The 23,683-nt window shown below is 46.1% G+C and overlaps 1 protein-coding gene across 1 annotated transcript; it reads right to left on the bottom strand.

The window, feature by feature from the left end:
* Positions 1-1,417: 1,417 nt before the first annotated feature.
* ZNF74 (zinc finger protein 74) lies at positions 1,418-20,615 on the bottom strand. The gene is made up of 5 exons (XM_060613014.3): positions 20,032-20,615; positions 19,555-19,640; positions 8,472-8,598; positions 7,947-8,042; positions 1,418-7,221 (listed from the first exon to the last, which is right to left on the bottom strand). The coding sequence occupies exons 1-5, from the start codon at positions 20,063-20,065 to the stop codon at positions 5,558-5,560; spliced, it is 2,007 nt and encodes a 668-aa protein (XP_060468997.1). The 5' UTR covers positions 20,066-20,615; the 3' UTR covers positions 1,418-5,557.
* Positions 20,616-23,683: the final 3,068 nt, after the last annotated feature.

The raw sequence follows: 23,683 nt of genomic DNA, 5'->3' as shown, positions 1-23,683 counted from the left end.
GTGGGCTTGGCTGGGACAGTGTGTACGCTCCTAGGCTCTCCCTATTTCTATTGGTCATGTCACAGCTTTTGTCAGGATAGGAACAACAGTGTCATTCTGGAGTAGTGCTAGAGGAAGAGCTATGGACCCTATATTTTACTGTTCAAAGTGGAAATTGCTCACTGTATTAATTACAGAAGTAGTGTCTGTCCTTTTAACAATTCAGAAGATTAAAAGTGAGTCCCAACTCAACATCTAGAAATTGGCAGCATCTGGTACATCTTGCAGACACCCTGTAAATTAGGGGATCTTCCATGGGCTCCATCTCAGCCACCATGTCATGTTCTTGGGGAGGCCCCACCTCTACTTCATCTTTTCCTTTTTCTTTTGAGCAAGTGGGAGAATGATCCGAGTAGTGGTATCTAGCCACTGCAAGGAGTGGGGTTTGGGGCAACCCTTCCTGCTGAGTGCGGGAGGAACTCCCATAACAGGTTGTTCACCACCAGGCAAAACCTGAATGAAATCTTGGGTTCACTGTGGGACAATTCTGCTTGTTGCACCCAAAGCCCTAGGAAAGTGAGTTCATATGTAGTAAATGTTAATGCACCCTTGGTGAACAGGGTTTATTTTAGTAACACAGAGATGGATATAATGTTAAAAAATCTTTTTGTAAATCCAGTGGTATCTCCAGAACAAGATAGGAAACCCATATAATGATTTTTGAAGTCTGCCAAGATGGTGTTTGGTAAAAATCAACATCCAGTCCTGATTTTTTGAAGTCTTAACGAGCTAGGCTTATAAAGACAGTTCATTAAAATGTGATAAACAAGCAGTCACGGCCATTTCACTATTAGGTGAAATGCCAGATCTGTCTCCCTTCAAGTCAAGATAAAGACCCAGATGCTGTGCCAGTAAGGAATGAAAACAACTGTGAGGAAGGACAGATGGACTAAATTGTTTATTCTTACACAACAAGAACTCAGGAAGTTGAATGCTGTTGGGGGCTGAAACAGCTGCTGAAAAATTTCATTCAAGGCCTAGGATCCTTCTATTTTTCCATTCCATTACGTGTGACTTTTGTCCTCAATTGTCTCATGGTCCCAAGATGGCTACTACACCTCCAAGCATTGCATCTAATTTCCAGACAGGAAGAAGGGGAGGAGGAAGGAATAGTTCTCCTATCAGGAAAGCAAAGACTTTCCCCAAATTTCTAGATTTCCATTTGAGCCTTGTTGTTCAGAATTGGGCCATGTGGTCACTGCAGCTATAACACAGTCTTTAGAGGCCAAAGCGTTTTGAGGTGAGACACATTGGTCTCCCAACCCAAACAGAGTCTGTCACAGATGACCACTGCCACCAACACTGACTGCTGCTCTAGAAGTGCTAGCCAACATGGGTTTTAAAAAGAAATGAAATAAAAGGCTATCTATACGAAAAGTAGAGGCAAGTTTTTTATTTCCAAGTTAAATGACAATTTACCTAGAAAGCCCAATACAATGATAAGTTGTTAGAGAACTAGAATAATTCAGTAAAGTTGCTAGATATAAAATAAATACATAAAAAGATATATATATATATATATATATATATATATATATATAATCAATAGTTGTCCTATATATAACAGAAAGGATTGATCTAGAAACCCCACAAAATTAGAATGAATTTAAGAATAAACATATGTATTGAACATATATGTAAGAATACCTATGAAGAAAACTATACAACTTTTCTGATGCTTAGAGGCAGATTTGAATGCTGCTTTGATATGAAGATTATATATATATAATCTATAGTAATTTTTCACAAACTAGTCAATTATAATCAAAATCCCAATGAGATGTGAAGGGGCAAGAAGAGGTTGAGCTCTGAGAAGAAGAATCCTGGGTTATCTCAAAGAATAGATTAAAAAAAAAAAAAAACTTAAAAAAACACCTATTGAAAATAGTCCTGGTCCTACTACGCATTCAAGTGAATTATGAAGCTACAAACAGAAAAGTCTAAGGAACAGTGAAGAATGCCATTCTAGAATGATTCAGGGACCTTGGAATTTACATCCCAAATAGATGGACTTCAGAGTTCTTGTTTTTTTGTTTTTTGGACTTAAGAGTTTAATGCAAAATATGGAACCAAAAAAGGATTTAAAGAAGGAGCTTCCTAAGGACTAAGGAAAAATTTAAACAGCAAAACCAAAAAGATCCAGTTACACAGAATTTGAATATCTCTGTACATTAAAGATTCTGTTAACAAAGATAAAAATGTATGTGCCAAGGTGCTTTCTGCATGTCTGTGTGTATAAAAAACAAAGAATGGAATAGACAATTGATATGAAAAAAAAGGTAAAAAAACATGAGCCAGTAACATTCGCGATGTATCAAAATGGTAAATATAAAAAGTGAAGCTGATGCCAAGTGTGTGCAAGGAAGGGTGCACGCAGGGAAAGGGATGCTCCTGGTGCCCATGTGGGAGAATTAAGAATGTTGTGCTGGGTTTGACCTAGAAACAGTTGTGCAATGTTTGTAACTTGTGCCTGTGAACTCCACTTCTCACAATTTATTCTGGGGAAATAACCAAAGGGCAAAACAGGTTTATTTCCAGAATTATTTATAGGTACAGGTAATGTCGATGTTCAACAATAAAGGAACAGATCGATCATGACACAATGATAAGACAGAGAAAGACACAGCCATCAATAATGTTTCTGAAAAACAATTTTGTAATGTGGAAAATGTTCATCATAAAACATTAAATGGAAAAGGATAGAAATAACATGCAAAATATGAATCCAGTTTTGTTCTAAAAGAAAAAGCATATTATATGTGCCCAGAAAAAAAAAAAACAACAGAAGTAAATGTACCTCCAGCAATGGCTGATGAACTGATACTGAGTGTATTTTTATTCTTACAATTTTTTGACTTTTTCCCCCAAATGTCTTCAGTATATACGTATTGCTCATATAATCAGGAAAAAAAGTTTATACGCAAATAAAAGAAAAACATCAAGTCTCCAATGAAAAGAGGTAGAAAGGGCATATTCAAATCATTTTCAAGACAAAAGACCAAGATTCCAAATGTGTTCAATATTCGGCCTCTTTAGTTACAGAGGCGCCAAGTAAAGGGATAATAAGGTACCACTTGGCTGAGTCCACAGGCGCACTGCAGGGCCGCCAGCAGGCACAGTGTGCGGGGCCCCAAAGAGATTTTTTCGTTTGAAGTTCTTTGGAAATAAGGAGAAAAAATGGGTATAATGATGAACCAAGCACAGATTGTATTTGTCTTTTACAAATGTGGGGGTAAAATAGAACTCTTCCTATTTGTCACAGAAGGGTCCATAACTGCCACAATGTGGCCCTGGGGACTGCATAATGGGAGGCTGGCTTGACCACACTCTGGAGGGATGTGGTGAAGCAGCAGGCGCCCAGGAGCATCGCTGTGTTGTCACTGTGCCTGAACGAAGACCGTGTGGACACCCAGCTTTGAAAAGGGAGTCCCATCCCTGGAGATGGCTGGGCAGGGGACATTCCTACTTGACCGCTACTGCTGATGGATTTCTTCATAATGAAATGGTCTTACTTTACACACCACCAAAAACATACAAAAATGGTGATTCTTGAGGCTGTTCCTTTACCTCAAAAATTTCACTTTTAGAAATCTAAGAAAATGCTAAAAGAACTATAATGCAAAAAAATGCTCTAAGGGGAGCCTGGCTGGCTCAGTCAGTGGAGCATGTGACTCCTGATCTCAGGGTTGTGAGTTCAAGCCCCACATTAGCTGTAGAGATCACTTAAAAATAAAATCTTTTTTTTCCCTTAAGTTTATCTATCTATCTATCTATTTATTTATTTATAAATGTTTATTCATTTTTGAGAGAGAGAGAGGTAGAGCATGAGTGGGGAGGGGACAGAGAGAGAGAGGGAGACACAGAATCTGAGCAGGCTCCAGGCTCTGAGCTGTCAGCATACAGCCCAATGCAGGGCTTGAACCCACAAACTGTGAGATCATGACCTGAGCCGAAGTCAGATGCTTAACTGACTGAGCCACCCAGGTGCTCCTTAAGTTTATTTTGAGAGAGAGAGGGAGAGAGGGAGAGAGGGAGAGTGTGGGTGTGCACGGTGGAGGGGCAGAGAGAGAAGGAGAGACAGAATCTCAAGCAGGCTCTGTGCTGTCAGTGCAGAGCCTGATGCAGAGCTCAGTGCCACGACTGTGAGATCATGATCTGAGCCAAAATCAGGAGTCAGACACTTAACTGAGCCACCTAGGCACCCCAAAAATAAAATCTTAAAAAACAAAACCAAACAAAACCCAAAAAGATGCTCTATGAAGAATAGTTTATAACTGTGAAATGATTTATAATAGTGAAAACATGGAAATAACTTCAACATCCAATAAAAGAATATTTAATAGAACATTATGCCTCCATTTAAAACACATGTAACTCCAAGGACAGTGCAGTTACTTGGGAAAAAATTCTGCTATGCAGTAGGTGGGAAAAAAAGATTAAAGTGATATATACACTATGTTTGCAGTAACGTAAAAATCCACTCTGAAACAAGCAGAAGGTAATGTATCAAAGTGCGAAATGCAGTTTTATTAGCAATTATGGGAGTCTTTTCCTTAATTCCACATTTCCCGAAATGTGGTCATTTTGCTGCCATAATTTAAAAAGTATACTAAAAAGCATTTCATAAACTATAGCTCTCTCTATAAACATAAAGTATTATCACTGAGAAAGCAGCTTGGATTTGCTTAGGACTGCGTGGAATAAACATTAATTCCAGATGAACGCCGTCCACCTCTGAAGAGAGCAGGGGGACAGGTCCCCTCAGAGGGGCTCCTCCCACAGGGCTGAACCGGTGAGCAGAGGGAGGCCCTGCGGGCGGACTGGCCAGCCCGGGTGAAGGCGTGCTTCTAGACACATCTATCCCCAACACCACACCCTGGATGAACGCCGGGCACCAGCCTGTGTGCTCACCATTTCCCACCAGGACGAAGCTGGTGTGTCAGGACCTGGCTACGCTGATGCTGGGCCATATGCTTCTGAGATGGAGGTGCTGTCACCAGCAGTAGAGCTGCTTCAATGAAGCCAGGCCGGGAAATCTGCCTTTTCCCAAACCCCCACCAGTGAAGATTATTCTCCTCTCCCAGAACAGAATAATGTTCACTTGGAAAGAACAGCGTTCATACTTACTCTGTTTGTTTCTATTATTACCATTATTATTATTCTAAACATAACAGCATACAAAGGAAATAAATTCCTGATCGAAATCATGCCAGGAGCCGGTCCCAAGGACACAATGATCAATATACCTTGTTTTTGTCCTCAGGTAAGACCTACTCCCCAGGTCAGTGACTTGTAAGCCCAAGGAAAGCAGGACGACGGGACATCCTCAAATGGCCCTCACGTCTTCCCTCCTATAGGGCAGCCCTTCCCAGGGTGGTGCTGACCGCTCAGAGAGGTGTCCCAGCACGTGGGGAGATGGGCACAGGCGGCAGGGCCAGTCTTGTATCTGAGGCACGTGGATCTGAGCCGCAGTGCTTTCTGGGGAAGCAGCGAGGCTGATGACAACCAGCACGCCATGCTAATTTCCAGGTTTGCTGCCCAGCGGGAAAGTCCTGCTGGCCGAGGGCTGCACCACGCACAAGAGCTCTGCCACGTCCAGGGCGTTGAGTGGGTCCACGCCGCTCATGCCCGTGCCCCCCGTGCCCAGCAGGCTGCCCGGCACGTAGTAGGTGCTCAGTAAGTGCTTGTTGAACTGAATGGCAAAGGGCTTCTCCTCGCTGTGTCGTCTCTGGTGTTCGGCAAGGTGGGCGCTCCAGCCGAACATTTCCCCACACTCGTTACATCTGAACGACTTCTCCCCGGCGTGGACCTTCTGATGTTTGATGAGACAGTGATTCTGGCTGAAGGCCTTGCCGCACTCGCTGCACTTGTAGGGCTTCTCCCCGGTGTGGATGCGCTGGTGCACGATGAGGGACGAGTGGCAGCTGAAGGCCTTCCAGCAGCGGCTGCAGTCGAAGGGCTTCTCCCCGGTGTGGATGCGCTGGTGCACGATGAGGTAGGAGTGGGAGCTGAAGGCCTTGCCGCACTCATTGCACTTGAAGGGCTTCTCCCCGCTGTGGATGCGCTGGTGCACCACCAGGTACGAGTGGCAGCTGAATGCCTTGCCACACGCGCCACACTTGAAGGGCTTCTCCCCCGTGTGGATGCGCTGGTGCAGCGTGAGGCGTGAGCGGCTGTTGAAGGCCTTGTCGCAGTCACCGCATTTGAACGGCTTGTCCCCGTTGTGGATCTTCTCGTGCACAGTCAGGGACGAGTGGCAGGTGAAGGCCTTCCCACACGCGCCGCACTTGTAGGGCTTCTCGCCCGTGTGGATGCGCTGGTGGCGCGTCAGGTGCGTCCTCTGGTTGAAAGCCTTCCCGCACGCGCCACACTGGTAGGGCTTCTCGCCTGTGTGCACGCGCAAGTGCATGTTGAGCAGCGAGCTGCAGCTGAAGGCCTTCTCGCAGGCGCTGCACTTGTAGGGCCGCTCGCCTGTGTGGATCCTGTGATGCACATTCAGCGACGAGTGGCAGCTGAAGGCCTTGCCGCACTCGCCGCAGAAGAAGGGCTTCTCGCCGGTGTGGATGCGCTGATGCTCGATGAGGTTGGTGCTCCAGGTGAAGGCCTTGCCGCACTCATGGCATTTGTAGGCTTTCTCTCGGGCGTGCCACCGCCGGTGCAGGGTCAAGGACGAGCTCTGGCGGAAGGCTTTTCCGCATTCGCTGCACACGAAGAGGCCATCCCCAGAGGCCGCCGCCCGCCTCCTGCTTGGGGCCAGGTGTTCACTGTGATCACCAGATTTGCACGGGCCTCTCCCTGCGCCTGCTCTCCGGTGCTTCGTGGCCGCCTCACCAGACCGGAAGCCCTCGGTGGACCCATCAGGAGGGTCTGCTTCTTCAGGAATGTTCTGGGGGGTGAAGAGGGTACGCCCAGAGGGGAAATCCTTCTCAGACACCTCATGGCCCTGCTGGTGCCTCTCCAGGGAAATGTCCCGGCAGCTGGTGGGCGGTGGCCTCTGCAGTGTGGCCTCACCCCTCACCAGAGAGGCTGCCGGACGCTCTCGGGCCCACCCATTGCCCAGACCGGGGCTGTGGATGCTAGACTTTACCAGTGGCTCAGTGATGGGCTCCTGGTAAGGCTCTTCCTTGTGAACACCCTGTCGTTGACACGACTCATCCTTCACCTCATGCCCAGGCTCCCCTTCTGTAAGAAACAGAAAATGCAATCTTCCATAAGCACGCGGAGAACTGGCACTAGAACTCAGGCTGTGGTCTGCCGGGGGTTCGGGTGAGCACAGAGAAGAGAGGAGAGGCCAACAGCCAGAGCACGCCAAGGCTCGGGGCATGCATCTCGGGTGAGATGGGCGCAAGCCCACAAGAGACGGGGCAGAGGAAGATGGAGATGGGAAATTCCAAATAGAGCCAGGGACCCAGGAAAGGGGCAGGGCTCACGGGGTCTGGCGGTTGGACATGATTCACTTATTGAAACATCGACTGCTGTATGTATGTACATCTCTGATGTACGTACATCTCTTTAAAAGCTAAATCAGTCTCCTGTCAGCCTCACATGCCAGGGGGATGATCTCCATTGGAGCCACCTCTGCGAACCTTGATCCCCCTCCCTTCCCAACCCAAGGCCGACTCTGCCTTCTTCTCGGTGAGTGAAGCCCCGGTTCCACACACTCCCTGCCCCCTGTCCATTTGCCACTTGTTGAATGTTTCCAGAGATGTGGACATTATTTCTGTCTCTCGCTAGTACAAGGCAGAGGTTTTGCCTGTTTTGCTTACCGCTGAATTTCCAGCACAGTTGCCCACACACAGTTGGTGTTCAACGTATGTGTTGAAGGAAGGAAGCAGGACCACACGGGGACGGGGGTGTGAGCACTGAGGCAAGGGTCTGTACATCCTTCCATTGTGTTCCCTGCTCACCTGGACAAGCCCCTCCAGGGGCTTCTCTGGGCATCCACCACGGCTCCTCGCCTCGTTCCAAGTGGGAGATCACATCTGGCTTGCAGACTGGGGGTCCTGTTTGTAGGGAGGAAGTGGTGTGTGTGGTTCTGAGTGCTGTGGCTCCCCACAGCAGGACAGCCCAGCACTAAGAGGTGTGCGCCATCCCCGGGGACGGGGGTCTCACATGCAGAACCTCAAATGAAGCATGTACTCTGAGGACCCCGTGGGTACTAATGTTCCCCTCTCTATCTCCCTTGGAAAGCTCCAGGGCAGGCTGGGCTCCCAGGCCCCCGTCCATCTCCTCCCTCTCTTCTGGCCCCTACCCTGGGACCAGCCCCACCTCCAGGCAAGGATGTTGGCAGTTACCATGCACTGCCCAGGCCCAGCATGAGTGCAGAGACCACATCTCCTGCATCTGGGTCTGGCACCGAAGGGAGGCTTGGGAATACCTATTGGCATGGCAGAATGCCCAGACTGCAGGCTGAGCTTGAGGAGCTATCTTACCCAGGGCAAGAAGGTTCTGGTAGTTCTCCAGCATCACGTCACGGTACAAGGCCCTCTGAGGGGAGTCTAGCTGGCCCCACTCCTCCTGTGTGAAGTCCACAGCCACATCCTTGAAAGTCACCGATTCCTGGAATGACACACACATTCTCATTCACTCAGGACAGGAGTGATTCAGACTTCGTTCATGGTTCCAAGGGAGCCACATGTCGACTCAGGACCTTAGGAATGAAGGGTTAACCTTGGGTGACCTTCTCTTGAGTATGGAAGGTTGTGATGTAGATGCCATCTATCTACAGCCCAACATACACACCATGTCTGAACCAGGAATGGCCATGCAGACCCTGGCCTTCTGGACTGGGAGGGCCAAGCTAACTGGCCAGCCCTGGTGCAGGTGCCTCAGTGGGCTGGAGGCTGCTGTAAGTTCTGGGTAAGATGCTATGCTTCCCAGGCTTAAGAATGTCAAGCTTAAGAACTTGAAAGACTAGTACAAAGAACCCAGAAGCCCTATTCAAATCTCACCATTGCAAAAGGACCCTACTTTGGGCAGGAAGCCATTATTACACCCTAAGGAAGTAAACTCTACTTATAAGCACAGGCCCAAAGGACCAAGGGAGCCACTTTGTGTTCTGCCTGCCTGCCTCCCACACCTTCCCACCAGACCCCTGTTCCCCTGTCCTCCCTCAGCTCATGTCCTGACCTGTTCCCACTCTCCCCAACAGTGGTCACTGACATGTGCAGGCACTCCTGTTCTAGAACCCCAGGCTCCTCTGCTGCCTGGGGCTCCTCACCAGCTCTGGAGCCTCCAGGCTGCCATCCCCAATGTTCCTCTAGCTCTTCACGCTCCAATTCCACTCTGCATCCCCCTTGATAGCAGTATATAAGCTCTCCAGACCCATCAGGGCGCTGACCTAAGGTGGCAAAGGTGTGTCTTTCTTCAAAGACACGGGTACTGTGGGATCTTGGCTTAAATCATAGACAGGGCATTACATTAGACATAACAATGAAGAACAAACCAAGCAGGGGAGGCCTGACTCCCATCTTGTAAGTGTTTGCTGGGAGTGACTGGCATGCAACCAAGCTCCCAGGGGTCATCAGGTTTCTCTGGAAACCCTGGACCTGCATCAGCACCCATGGTCAGGCACCGTGGTACACAATGTCAGGCCCTGAGATGAGGCCTTCTGCCTACCAGGAGGTCAGGAAGAGTGGGGGCATCCTTAGGGACCACCAGAGCTTTGACCAACAGCTCTAAAAGTGGCTTATGCTTGGGGTGCCTGGGTGGCTCAGTCGGTTAAGCCTCTGACTTCCGCTCAGGTCATGATCTCACGGTCTATGAGTTTGAGCCCCGCTTTGGGCCCTGTGCTGTCAGTACAGAGCATGGAGCCTACTTTGGATTCTGTGTCTCCCTTTCTCTGCCCCTCCTCCATTCATGCTCTGTCTCTCAAAAAATGAATAAATGTTAAAAAAAAAATTTTAGGGGCGCCTGGGTGGCGCAGTCGGTTAAGCGTCCGACTTCAGCCAGGTCACGATCTCGCGGTCTGTGAGTTCGAGCCCCGCGTCGGGCTCTGGGCTGATGGCTTGGAGCCCGGAGCCTGTTTCCGATTCTGTGTCTCCCTCTCTCTCTGCCCCTCCCCCGTTCATGCTCTGTCTCTCTCTGTCCCAAAAATAAATAAATAAAAAAAAAAACGTTGAAAAAAAAAAAAAAAAAAATTTTAAAAAAAGTGGTTTATACTTTTAGACAGTTTTCACCATTGCTGTGGACAGAACTGTGTCCACCTGAAATCATATGTGGACACCCTCACTTCCAACATGACTGTATTTGGAGCCAGGGTCTCTTTAGTAGGTATCCGAGGTTACAAGGGGCCATAAGGGTGGGCCCTGATCTGACAAGCTTGGTGGCTGCATTTGAAGAGGACAAGAGATCTCTCTCCCTGCTGCGCATCCCGAGAAGCAAGAGCCAGGAAGAGAGCCTCAGCAAACCGGACCCTGCTGGCACCCTGATCTCAGACTTGCCGCCTCCAGAACTGTGTGAAAATACATTTCTGTTGTTTAAGCCGCCAAGTCAGTGGTATTTTGTTACGGCAGCCCGACTTCAGACAAACACCAACATAACACAGTAGGAAAGATAAAGCCACTCTTTATAACACACACAAAATGCAAGTCTCGGTGGGACAAGGATCTAAATGTGGGCGCTGCTGGGAGATAGTTCCCTAAATCCCTGGCTAGCATGACAGGAAACCCAGAAACCAGGAGGGGGCGATTTACGTTTCTTCCATGAAGGTTTACATTTTCTGCATGCAACACTGGCAAATCACTAAGAAGAAAGAAAAAAGAAAATGGGCATAGGGTTTAAGCAGACAATTCACAGAACACTGACAAATGACTAATAAGCACATGAGGAGACGCTCAGCTACACTAGATACACAGAAATGATTAATAAAATACCATTTCACACACAGCAGAGAGGCACAATGTTTAAAGTCTGAAAGGAAGTAGTGGGGGCAGGTCCGTGGGGAAACAGATGGTCTTACACCATTGGATAGATATCAGGGGGACATCCATTTTGGAGAGCAAAACCTGCTCCACTTTCTCTAGTGAAGCCGAGAGTGTGTGTTCCCTGTGCCTCAGAAGTTCACTCTGAGATTCCTATCCAACCCGAGTAACTGAGAAAACACTGGAAACATGCTGAACGCCCATTAACCGGTAGGGATGAATATACCACAGAAAACTGTGCAGCACTGAAAATGAACACGGCGGAGTAGCTCGTCCTGTGGGGAGCTCTTCAGAGCACAGTGTGGTGGGCACAAAAGCAGGCTGAGGGAAACCATGCCCAGTGTGATGCCTGACACGGTACCGTCTAGAACCACACACAGCACCGCGTGGAGTTTACAGATACTCAGATGTGCATCTTGCTCTACTGTCTGGCGGATGAGAGCACAGGCTCTAAGCCCAATGGCCTGGGTGGGCTACCCACTCTTGCCCTTCCTGGCTCTATGAATTGGGGGTGCCTCAGTTTCCTTGTCTGTTAACAGTACCTATGTCATTAATCACAGAGAGGACTGAATGAATTACTACTGTGTGTGAAGCACACACTCGAGTGCCTGGCAGATGGCAGGTACCCTTTGGTGTTTGCCGTTCGTCACCATCCTCTGATACTGTCACAGACTGAGGAGGGCAGGGGAAGAAGAAGATGGGGGGCCAGGGAGGATGCAAAAAAACCTCTTGCCTTTACCTGCAATATTTTACTTTTTTAAAGGATTTGGAACAAATATGACACAATTTAGTCATTAATTTTGCCAAGTAGGTACACAGAGGGTTGTTATTACTCTGCTTAAAGGTTTCAAAATTTTAAAAATAAGAAAAAGCCATTCAAGGAGGAAGAACTGCACATTTCCAATGGACATATAAAAAGAGTAATGATTTTTTTTTTTTTTTTGGGGTCAGGAAAACGTAGATTGAAACAAAATAATGTAACACTTTTTACCTATCAGGGGAGCACTAATTAAAACCTGGCATCCTGGCAATGAGGAAGCATTTTTGGTGGGAGTGGGAATTGTTCTACCCTTCTGGGTATTCACACTGTAGAAACAAAGTTTCTGCACATAAGGAAGCAAATGCAAGGCTGAGTATTGCCAGCACTGTACTTACCAGAAACCAACCAACCAAGGCATCAGGATGGTTGACTAAATTAGGGTAGGCGCCTACAGGCAGACCACGGAAAATAATGCAGCTATCCAAAGGTATGCGTTGTACATTATGCTAAGTGAAGGAAGCCAAAAAAGGCCACATATAGTATGATCCCACTTATATGAAATGCCCAGAATAAGCAAATACCGAGAGACGAAAAGCAAATTAGTGGTTGCTGAGGGCTAGAGTGATAGCTAATGGATATAGGGCTTCTTTTGGGGGTGATAGAAATGTTCTAAAACTGACTACGGTTGACAGTTGCACTGCCTTGTGAATACACTCAAAACCACTGAATTGTACGCTTGAAAAGGACGGATTTTATGGTATGTGAATTATATGTCCATAAAAACAAAGGGAAGCACTGGAATGTGTACAGTCTGATCCCATTTTTAAAACAATATGGTTAAGCCCTATGTCTACGTATGCTGGAAGCTGCTCATGTGAACAAGGAAAGACATGTGGAAGAATAAGTATCAAAACTGAGGACACTGGTTGTCTTAAGGAAATGTGATTGTAGGTACAGGGAAAGGAGAAGATTATTAACTTTGTTACACAGCAAATATTGGTTTTGTAAATTAAAAAAAAAAATTACTTTTCAAAGAAGAAGGAAAAGCAAAGCAGGGCAGGGATTAGCAGTATGATTTTGGTCCGGCCACCCAGTTTCCTTGAGCCTGTTTTCCTGCAGCTAGGGAAAAGACTGGGAGCAGTGGGGCCTCCTGTGGCTGAAGAGAAAATAAAGCAAAGTGAAAGTATCCCAGTCTCAGGTACCAAGGAAAGGGCGCAGCGTCTGTCAGTCCCCGCTTGGCCATCTCCGGCCTCTCTGGCTGGGCACACCAAGAGGCTGGAGACCCTGCCCTGGCTCTATGAGAAGAGAACAAACAGCAGCACGTGCCGCGTCCAGAATCGTGTCAGGGATGTCTCCTGTCTCAAGCATTAGAGAAGGGGCAGGCCACAGCAGAGCACACTGGCGCCCAGAAATAGGGTGAGTTAGGCTCCAGCAGGGGGGTGTGTCCTGATACTTCACGCTCACGGAGCTCTGGCGTCATGGATGAGGAGCAGTGGGAGGTGTCGCTGTGGCCAGAGGATGAAGACACGTGCTCTGAGGTGCTGATGCCTGTGTTCTGCAGCAGGATGGACAGAGGGAAGGCAGGAGAGAGGGACAAGAACAGATTCTGCGTGTGGGCTGGCAGAGTGAAGAAGAAGCAGCCTGGTAAAAACTGCGTTTCATGTTCTGCTTCCAGACACAAAAAAGTAACAAGGACCAGGTTTGCCCTGTTCCCTCAGACAACTGCTAAACTGGGCAAAATGTATGAAACAATGATTGAATTCAAGACACTAGATGAGTTGCAGCTCAGAACAGACCTCTGACAGAAGGGAAACAAAATGAGCCCCACAGCCACCCAATCTTCCCACCTGGAAGCAGTTTCCAGACTAGAGTGTGGGGAGTGGTGACCCAGACAGAACCTGTGGTCTCACCAACTTGAAGGAGAACAGAGTTTAGGGTGTCCAGGTGATTAAAATTTCTAGGGCTACATGCCAGAGCAGAGGACCCAGAACTCTGGAATCACTTGAGACTGACTGAGGACCAATAGGCATGTGCCTGGGAGGAAACAACCCCAAACCAGGAAAAGAAACACCAGAAAGAAGTAGGTAGAACAATTATTAAAACTCACACAAGGTTGGGGGTAGTTTATGTTCTCACCAGCCAGAGTGGAATGCCCTCCTGCTGAATGGGCACCGAGAAAAGTCCATAGAAGAGAAGAGCTTCAGTGGTCTGACAAAATTAGCACAAGACTAAAGCCTTCTCTGGCTCCACCTTAACAAAACCTAGAGAGCAAGCCTTGAAAGATCCAACTAATACTAAGCAATGCCCGCCCAGAACAAATTCCAGAAATATTTAAGAATTCCAAAAAAAAGCCAACACTCAACAAAGTCAAATTCACTCTAGCATCTAGTAAAGCAACTAAAAGGAAAAAATAAGTTAACAAAATCAGAGAAACTAAGAGTATACTAAAATAGTATTTGTTTACCTCATAAGAATGCATAAAGGAGAAACAAACAAAAAAGACACAAGACCTATAGAAAACAAATAACAAAATGGCAGATGTAAATCCAGTCATAGCCATAATTATATTAAATATGAATGGTCTTTGGGGCACCTGGGTGGCTCGGTCGGTTGAGCATCCGACTTCGGCTCAGGTCATGATCTCACAGTCTGTGAGTTTGAGTCCCACGTTGGGCTCTGGGCTGACAGCTCAGAGCCTGGAGCCTGCTTCGGATTCTATGTCTCCCTCTCTCTGACCCTCCCCCGTTCATGCTCTGTCTCTGTCTCAAAAATAAATAAACATTAAAAAAATTAAAAAAAAAAGAAATGCGAATGGTCTTAAGGTGCTTGGGTGGCTCATTTGGTTGTGTCTAACTCTTGATTTCAGCTCAGGTCATGATCTCATGGTTCGTGAAACTGAGCCACCACTCTGCACTGCAGGTGTGGTGCCTCCTTGGGATTCTCTCTCTCCTTCTCTCTCTGCCCTTCCCCTGCTTGCATATACACACTCCTTCTCTCTCAAAATAAATAAATAAACTTAAAGTAAACAAATAAATAAATGTGAATGGTCTTAATACTCCAATTAAAAATTAAAGATTGTCAAATCGAATTAAAAAATTAAGACCCAACTATATGTCAGCCACAGAAACCCACTTTAAAAACAAAGACAAGGGCACGTGGGTGGCTTAGTTGGCTAAATGTCCGACTCTTGATTTCAGGTCAGGTCATGATTTCACGGTTTGGTTGGTGAGATCATACCCCGTGTTGGGCTTTATGCTGACAGTGTGGAGCCTGCTTGGGATTCTCTCTCCCCCTCTCTCTGCCCCTTCCTGGCTTGTGCGTGATCCTTCTCTCTCAAAATAAATAAATAAACATTAAAAAAACAAAGACAAATACACCACACATACACAATAAATAAAAATAAACATCAAAAAAGAAAAAAAGAAAAACAAAGACAAAGGTAGTTTAAAAGTAGAAGAATGGGAAAAGATATATCCTGCAAATACTAATCAAAAGAAAGCTGAAGTGGCTACATTAACATTAGACAAAGCAGATTTCAGAGCAAAGGACATCATCAGAGATAAAGAGAGATGTTACATAATAATCACTATGTGATTATGTAATGTTGTAATCATCACAACAGCAATTCATTAAAAGCTCACAACATTATAGATGTACCTACCAAAAGAGCTTCAAAATACATAAAGCAAAAACCTGATAGAACTGAAAAGACAAATCCACAATTATACTTGGTAATTTCAACAATAATCTCTCTCAATAATTGATAGAACACATAAGCAAAAAATATGTAAGGATATAAAACAATTAACACATCATTCAACTTAATTAACATTCACATAACACTCTAGTTGACAAAAGCAGAAGACACATTCTTTTCAAGTGCATATAGAACATTTACCCATGGTAAACCACATTCTGAGCAATAAAATAAATCTTAGTAAATTTGAAAAAATTCAAATCATACAAAAGTTCCTTCTCTAACTACAACAGAATTAAACTAGAAATCAATAATAGAAAGATATCTGGAAAATCCTCTAAATATTGGGAAATTAAACAACACATTCCTAAATACCACATGGTTGGAAGAAGAAATCACAATGGAAACTGGAACTATTTTGAACTGAATACAAATGAAAATACAACATAAAGTTTGTGGGATGTAGCTAAGGTAGTGCTAAGAGGGAAATTTATAGCATTGGATGGTATATGAGAAAAGAAGGAAGGTGCCAAATCAATATCTGAGTTTCAACTTTAAGAAACCAAAATAAGTAGGGGCACCTGGGTGGCTCAGTCGGTTAAGCAACTGACTTTGGCTCAGGTCATGATCTCATGGTTCATGAGTTCGAGCCCCACATCCGGCTCTGTATGGACAGCTCAGAGCCTGGAGCCTGCTTCAGATTCTGTGTCTCCCTCTCTCTCTGCCCCTCCCCCATTCACTCTCTGTCTCTGTTTCTCTCTCTCTCTCAAAAATAAATAAATATTTTTTTTAAATTTAAAAAAAAGAAACCAAAATAAGTAAAGGAAGGAAATAATATGGATCTAAAATCAATGAAATAGGAAACAGAAATTCAATAGAGAAAATCAAATCAAAAGATGGCTCTTGGAAATGACCGATAAAATTGATAATTAAACATATATTTACTATTTGACTCAGCAATTCCACTTAGGTATTTATTCTAGAGAATTTAAAACAATTTATTCTAGAGAATTTAAAACAGAGTACAAATATCTGTATTTGTACTCAAATATTGATAGCAGGTTTACTTGTAATAGCCAAAACTTGGAAACAACCTAATATCCCTCAGCTAGTAGATGGATGAACAAATTGTAAATATCCATACAGTCAGTCTTTTGGGCTGAGTTGTGACCCCTCCAAATTCACATGTTGAAGTCCCAGCCCCTAGTACCTCAGAAAAATGACCATGCTTGGAGAGAGGGTCCTTAAAGAGATAATTAAGGCAAAATGAGGTCATTATAGTGAGCCATCATCCAATAGGACTGGTGTCCTGATAATAAAATGAACTTTGGACCCAGACATGTACAGAGAAAAACCATGTGAAGTCACTGGGAGAAGGTACCTTTACAAACCAAGAAGAGCAGCTTCAGAAGAAACCAATCCTGCTGAAATCTGGATCTTGAACATCCAGAACTGAGACAATAAATTTGTTGTTTAAGCCATCTGTAGCACTTTGCTATGGCAGCCCTTGTAAACTAATACAAATGGTATATTATTTAACAATAAAAAGGAACAAACTATTGATTCACATAACGATATGAACTCAAAGCATTATGCTAAATGAAATTAGAAACTAAAGACTGCGTGGGGCACCCAGCTGGCTCAGTTGGCAGACCCAACTCTTGATCTCAGGGTTATGGGTTTGAGCCCCATGTTGGGTATAGAAATTACTTAAAAATAAAATATTTAGGGACACCTGGGTGGCACAGTTGGTTGAGCGTCCAACTCTTGGTTTTGGCTCAGGTCATGATCCCAGGGTCATGGGACTGCAACCCACGTTGGGCTCTGTGCTGAGAGTGGAGCCTGCTTAAGATTTCTCTCTGTTCCCCTCTACCTACTCACGGGTCTCCCTCTTAAAAAAAAATAAATAAATAAAATCTTTAAAAAACAAAACTAGGGGCGCTTGGGTGGCTCAGTTGGTTAAGAGTCCAACTTCAGCTGTCATGATCTCACGGTTCATGGGTTCAAGCCCTGTATTGGGCTCTGTGCTGACAACTCAGAGCCTGGAGCCTGCTTCGGATTCTTTGTCTCCCTCTCCCTCTTCCCTCACTCATGCTTTGTCTCTGTCTCTGTTTCTCTCTCAAAAATAAATAAACATTAAAAAAATCTTTTTAAAAAGAAACCAAACACTACATACTATGTATTTCCATACACAATTCTTAAAAAATGCAAAACTGTGGTTGCCACAGGATTGGGGGAGAGGACTGACTGTAAACGGGTATGAAGGAACTTTCTGGGTGATGGAAATGTTCTATGTTATGATTGTGGTGCTGGTTACATTTAACAAAACTCATCAAATCCTATACTTAAAATTGGAGAACTTTATATAAATTATACCTCAATAAATGTGATTCAGAAAACCCACTGGATTTCATGGAGATGAGAAAGTGGGGGTGAGGACACATGCTGAGAACATGCCCATAACTGAGGCAGGCAGGGATGAAGCATAATGGTCATGGCATTAGCAGAAGAAAGGAGAAACATAGGCAGAAACAAGCTCCAGAGACAACAGAATGTGGTGTTGGAGAAAGGAGGCTATCAGAGGCTACACGGCTTCTGTGTGAGGGTGTCAAAAGGCAAGGGCAAGATAGGATCTGAGCCTTGTGAAGGCCCATCTGAGGGTATTCCCAACCCACTGGGAGAAGCCCATGTCTGGTGTGCATTCATTCTGTAGAATAGAATAGGAAACAAATCCCAGGGGGAAGGTGTGGGAATCAAATGTGTGGTACTGAAACTGGCAAGGAAGTCAGAAAAGACTGTGGGGGCGGGGGGGGGGGGTGATGTCCCAGGAGAGCAAAACAGTTGACTGTGAGTCTGAGTAGGACTGCTGGGAGAGAAGAGTACTCAGGAGAGGAGGACCAGTTACTCAAGGATCTAACAAGCTGATTCTTTAGGAATAACACCTATGAACAAGAAAGGTACTACCTTGAGGGAGTCACTCACAAGTGCATGCACACTTCCTATTGAACCATTCGAAGGTAAGTTGCAGACATCGTATCTTACCCCACATGCTTCACCTTGTATATTCTAAGGATATTCTCTTACCCAATCACAGTGTTATCATCACACCCAAGAAATTTAATGTTGATACTATACGATCTAAGATAAATCCATTTTCAAATGTCCTCAATTGTCCCAAACTTCCTTTGATTGAATTTTTTGGATCTCTGACCCATCAAAGATCACATACAGCATTTGACAGCCATTTCAATCTTGAGCTTTTTATAGAACAAAAGAGCATTCTAACACATTACAGAAGCTAGGCACATCTCATAACATGGTTTTTATAGTTCTATTTTTCCGTAATCAGACCCCTTTCAAGTGGGAGGTTAACAGAATCACAAAACCCTAAAAAAGTCAAAGGACCCTCCATCCTCCAGCCCTTCTCACTACTGAACACTCTCTTTATCAACTGTACCCTTTTAAATACTGTGAAGGATGGGGGTGGTTTAGGTGGTAGAACAAAATGAGAAACAAAACCCAAAGTCTGTGAAAGGAGGGATTTGGGCCCTACTTAGCTGCAGAAGTGGCCCCAGGGCCAATTCCTCGCTGAGCTCCCAAATCTGCTAAAACTCCAGGTTTTTCCTTGACAACCCCATTTCGGGGTCCGTACAGTGGAAATGCAGACAGGGACGCACCCCCCTACCAACACTCTTACCCTGGTGCTGCAATGCAGCCTTTCCTTCAACTGTTCCACACCCCCCTACCTGATTCCATCCCAGAAAATTCTCCCCAAGGAGGGCCATCCCCCAGGTCTGCATGTGAAGGTGACTGAAGTGATTGTGTGAGCTGTCATCTACGTGCTTGGGTTCCACTAAAACCACTCCTCTGAGCTCCTGCTATAATGCTGGGCAAATGACCCACCCACTGGGCTGAATCAAGCTGGAAGGGACACTCATTTCAAGGGCACACTTGGACTCTTCTACCAGAGCTGTTCCCTTGCCCAGAGCTTCCTAAGGACAGGAGAGCAGGCACCCCAGATTGGGAGAGGGAGAGAGGTGGTCCTTCAATGACTTGAAGATCCCGGGCAGGAGAAAAGTGCCAACCCCCTTTATAAAGAGCGAGATGTTCAGAAGGAAAAAAAGACAACCACTCACCTCGGACCTGGCTTCCAGGAGACCCTGACCCAATTTATCCTCTGGATTCTTTCTGAGGGTAAGAGCAGGCTCCTGGGAGGGCAGAGCTGAGGAGGAGAAATGAGTCAAAGGGGCTGTTCTGCCCATAGCCACCAGGCGCATGGCTGAACTAAATAGAGCCCACTCCACCCCTGGCATGGGGTAGGATTAGAGAGAAGTCAGGAACCGCCCATATAGGTGGGGTGGGGAGGGAGCCCCAATATCCAACACAATCCGATAGGCATCAGGGATTAATTCTGCCAGTGTCTCAGGCACTCCAATCAAGAAGGAAGAATACTGCCATTCCCTTCCTCTTCAGCATGCTTGAGACGTGGAAGTAAACGGGTGCGCACGGTGGCCTGACTCTGCTAGGTGCTTCTGGGAAACTAGGCTGACATCTCTGGGTGTCAGTCTCAAGCGCAAGGCCACAGACCCAGTGACTAGAAGAGTCAACTGTACCTGTCTCCTGGGGCTTCGGGGCAGGGGTCTCCATGGCGCCCCTCGGCAGTGTTCCCCGGAGGCGTGGGCAGCTCTGCAGCCTCCTGGGCCCCAGGCCAGGCCCAGAGGCGCGGGTCCTGCTCCTGGGGCTCAGGGACAGCCTACAGGGGAGCCCCGTGGGGTTGCACGCGCACTCCCGGCTGCACGGTCACGCACGCGGAGACTCCTGAGTTCCCCTCAAGGTCGGGGTCAAGCTGGCTCAGCAAGCGCCACACACCCGAGGCTGCGCTCACGCCCCATCACCCGCGACCTGGGGCACTGCGTCGGGGGACCAGGGCCGGCCTCAAGCTCAGCCGTCCGGAGGCAGCGGGCGTAGAACGCGGCCCCTCCGCGGACTGACAGACCGACCGACGCTCGGACAGATGCTCGAGCAAGCGGGCCGGCCTCCCACAAAAGCGGACCCACGGCCACAAAGGAGCAGCTCAGCGACCGCCGCGGGAAAGTACGCCTGCGCGGACCGGACGCGAACTACAACTTCCGGTAGCCTTTGCGTCGCTCTGGCGCGGACTCCATTGAGAGAATGCAGTCGGGGTCCCGGAGCTGCCTGGAACCTCGACGCGAACCGGCTTTGTAAGCACAGCCTTCTGGGAAATGTAGTTCCCAGCGCAGCAACTAAACTCTCTGGCCCCGCCCCACTCTTCCTCCCACTCTTTGCTGCGTAAGGCTCTTGTGTCTCGGTGGGTGGGTGCGTGAGTGAATGAGTGGAGTGAGTGTCTCTCTCTCTCTCTCTCTCTCTCTCTCTCTCTCTCTCTCATTGGGGATGTGAGAGGACGGTACCCAGAAACGTGGAAATATCCTATCAGTTCGTCCATGCCTCCAGATGGCGTCGGGTGGGCTCCGACCCACATTCATTTTTGCGAATCCTCAGGCCTCTGGTCTTAGGGACCCTAGAGGTGGTGGCCTGCACCCTGGACCCCGAAGAAGGGAGAGCCCGAGCCCTGGTGGGACTGCCCACCCTTAGGAGCTTGGGAAGGAGGATCTGGGCTGTGGTACAGCTCTGGCACAGTCCCCTAACTTTATCACAGTGATGATGCCGATATTTATTGAGGACCAACAACATGCCAGGCACCTTTCTTGCCTGGAAAGAGCTTGACATGTATTTTCTGGCAGACCATTCACAACAGCTCAGTGAGGTTTGGTAAATATTATTACCTTCGTTTTAGAGATGAGGAAAATTGGGCACAGCGTGGTGGGGTAACTTGTCGCAGTTCACACAGCCAGGAGGGTGAAGAGCCAGGCTTTGAACCCAGGCCGAGTAACTCCAGAAAGAAGTTTATTACCAGGTTCCTGAGAGCTAGTTTGGGGTGAGGCAGACTGGAAACTTTTCAGACCCCTACCTTGACTACAGGTAGGCTTGGCCACATACAGGGTCTCATTTGACACCAGCGAGCTGTGCTCAGTGCAGACAGTGTTCAATAGCAACCCCAGGGCAAAAGCCTGGGTGGGTGTGAGACTGTGTGTATCTGAATCTCACAAGTCTGGTTGTGAATCTGTGAGTGTGGTGGTGAGTGGTTGTTGTATTATAGGGCTGGTTATTGTGTGAGTCCTTGTGTATAGGTGAGCCTGTGTATATATATTTGTGTCTCTGTGGGTCTCTCAGATCTTGTTTCTTTGTATCTGTTGCACAATCACCCTATGTTCATTTTGACTCTGTGTGTTTCTTGCCTCATTTCTTATGTGTGTGTGTATATGGGTGTGCCTCTGAGAAAGAGTGTATGCATGCAATCTGGTCTGCGGGCCTGTATCTGGCTGCTCTCTTACAGTTCTGGTATGTGTCTGGATGTGTGTATGTGTGTAAGCTTTCTGTACATGGAAGTGTAATTTGCACTTGTGGGTTTGTGAGTCTGGTGTGATTCTGTATGTGATGGCATATAGCTGTTGACTTACAGGTCTGGTCTGAGTTTGTATAGATATGTGCTTGTGTATGTGTGTGTGTCTCACAGGTCTGAGTGAATGACTATGTGTGTATTTGCTCCTGTGCCCCTCTGTGTGTTTTTGCCTGTAACTATTTGTGGATGGTTCAGAGAATCATCTGTGTCTGTGTTCTGTGTAACAGTGTGTGCATGTCTTGTACAGGTGAATCTGTAAACCTGTATGTGTGTGGCTGTTCTCTCACAATTCTAGTTTGTGTCTGGGTAGATACACACCTTTGTAAATCTGTGGGTTTCACAGGTCCAGTTATGAGTGTGTGTATGCTGTATATGTTACTCCGTATGTCACTCAGTGTGTCTGTGTGTACCTGAAGTGCTCATCAGTGTGTGTATCTTTATGTATCTTTGCTCCTGTGTACATATTTATGTCACTGTGGGTCTCATGGATCTGGTTGTGTGACTGTAAATCAGCACCATCCCAGGGATTCCATATTAAATGTGCTGCCCACTCATATCTCTGCCTACCAGTCCTGAAAAGTAACAAGACAGTAGCTACAGGGATGTGTCCAGTCTAAAATAAAGAAGTGGATTGGAGGATGCAGTTGCTGCTTTCTACTGACTGTAGAATTCTGGAGCTGTGAAAGGCATTTAATAGAGAATAGGTACTGTAAGACTCTTAGATAGAGAGATATCCTAGGTTACTTTCTGACTCCTGAGGGTCATCCATGTGAAATCCTGAGGGCTGATTAGCAGGGCCATGTGAAATTCCAAAGAAATATGGGTGTATATGCCACTTTAAAAGTAAAAATTTCACAGTGTATACCAATGTCAACTTACTATGTTATATGCCTGAAAATAATATAATATTGTATGTCAATAATACTTGAATTTTAAAAAACTCTTTAAAATGGGAGATTTCACAGACAAAAACACATGAATAATGTCTTATTACATGAATGTTTGGTGTTATAACCTAAATACCTTCTCAAAGTACCTGTATAGGTAGCTTGTTATCAGACTAATCCTCTTGCCAATAGCAGCTACAAACTTGCACAGAGGAATGAATCTCAAGCAGATAGTGGGCTAATGACACATAGTCCAGAGTTTGAGGGCTTCCAGAATGGTTCTGTTATTTAAATACATTTAAAAAAAAAATGTTTAGGGGCCCCTGGGTGGCTCAGTTGGCTCAGTTAATATATATATATATAAAACTCCTATAAGCAAAAACACTTTGGAGTTCTCAGTAATTTTAAGAGTATAAAGAGCTCTTCAGTTCACTGAAGAATTTTAGAAATATTTATTAATTCATTAAAAAACAATAAGCCAAATACATGCTGTATTAGTTTCCTAGCACTGCTGTAGCAAAATACCATAATGTCTCATTGCTCTGGAAGCTAGAGATCTGAGATCAAGTTATCAGTAGGGCTGGTTCCTTCTGAGGATTATGAGGAAGAATCTGTTGAATGACTTCCATAGCTTCTGGTGGCTTACTTCAATCTTTTGCATTTCTCGGCTTATAGAAGTATTATTCCAATCTCTGTCTTCATCTTCACATGACATGCTTCCTGTGTGTGTGTCTGTCTCCAAATTTCCCTTTCTTATAAGGACACCAGTCATGTTAGCTTAGGGCCCACTCTAAAGACCTCATTTTAATTTGACTGCCTCTACAAAGACCCTATCTCTAAGTAAGGTCACATTCTCACAGATCAGGCATTAGGATCTCAACATATGAGTTGGGGAGG

Source organism: Panthera onca, chromosome D3 (genome assembly GCF_046562875.1).
Source record: "Panthera onca isolate mPanOnc1 chromosome D3, mPanOnc1 haplotype 2, whole genome shotgun sequence".
Classification (NCBI taxonomy): Eukaryota; Metazoa; Chordata; class Mammalia; order Carnivora; family Felidae; genus Panthera; species Panthera onca.
The sequence above is the reverse complement of the archived record's forward strand: the minus strand, read 5'-3'. Positions and strand labels throughout refer to the sequence as shown.

What these genes read in the sequence shown, in the direction of transcription:
- ZNF74 (XM_060613014.3), bottom strand. Translation starts at nt 20,065, where the DNA reads ATGGAGACCCCTGCCCCGAAGCCCCAGGAGACAG. An exon ending in CCAGAACCTTCTTGCCCTGG is followed by an intron (nt 8,043 to 8,471) that starts GTAAGATAGCTC and finishes CCCTACAAACAG; the next exon opens with GACCCCCAGTCTGCAAGCCA. An exon ending in CCCTGGAGGGGCTTGTCCAG is followed by an intron (nt 7,222 to 7,946) that starts GTGAGCAGGGAA and finishes TGTTTCTTACAG; the next exon opens with AAGGGGAGCCTGGGCATGAG.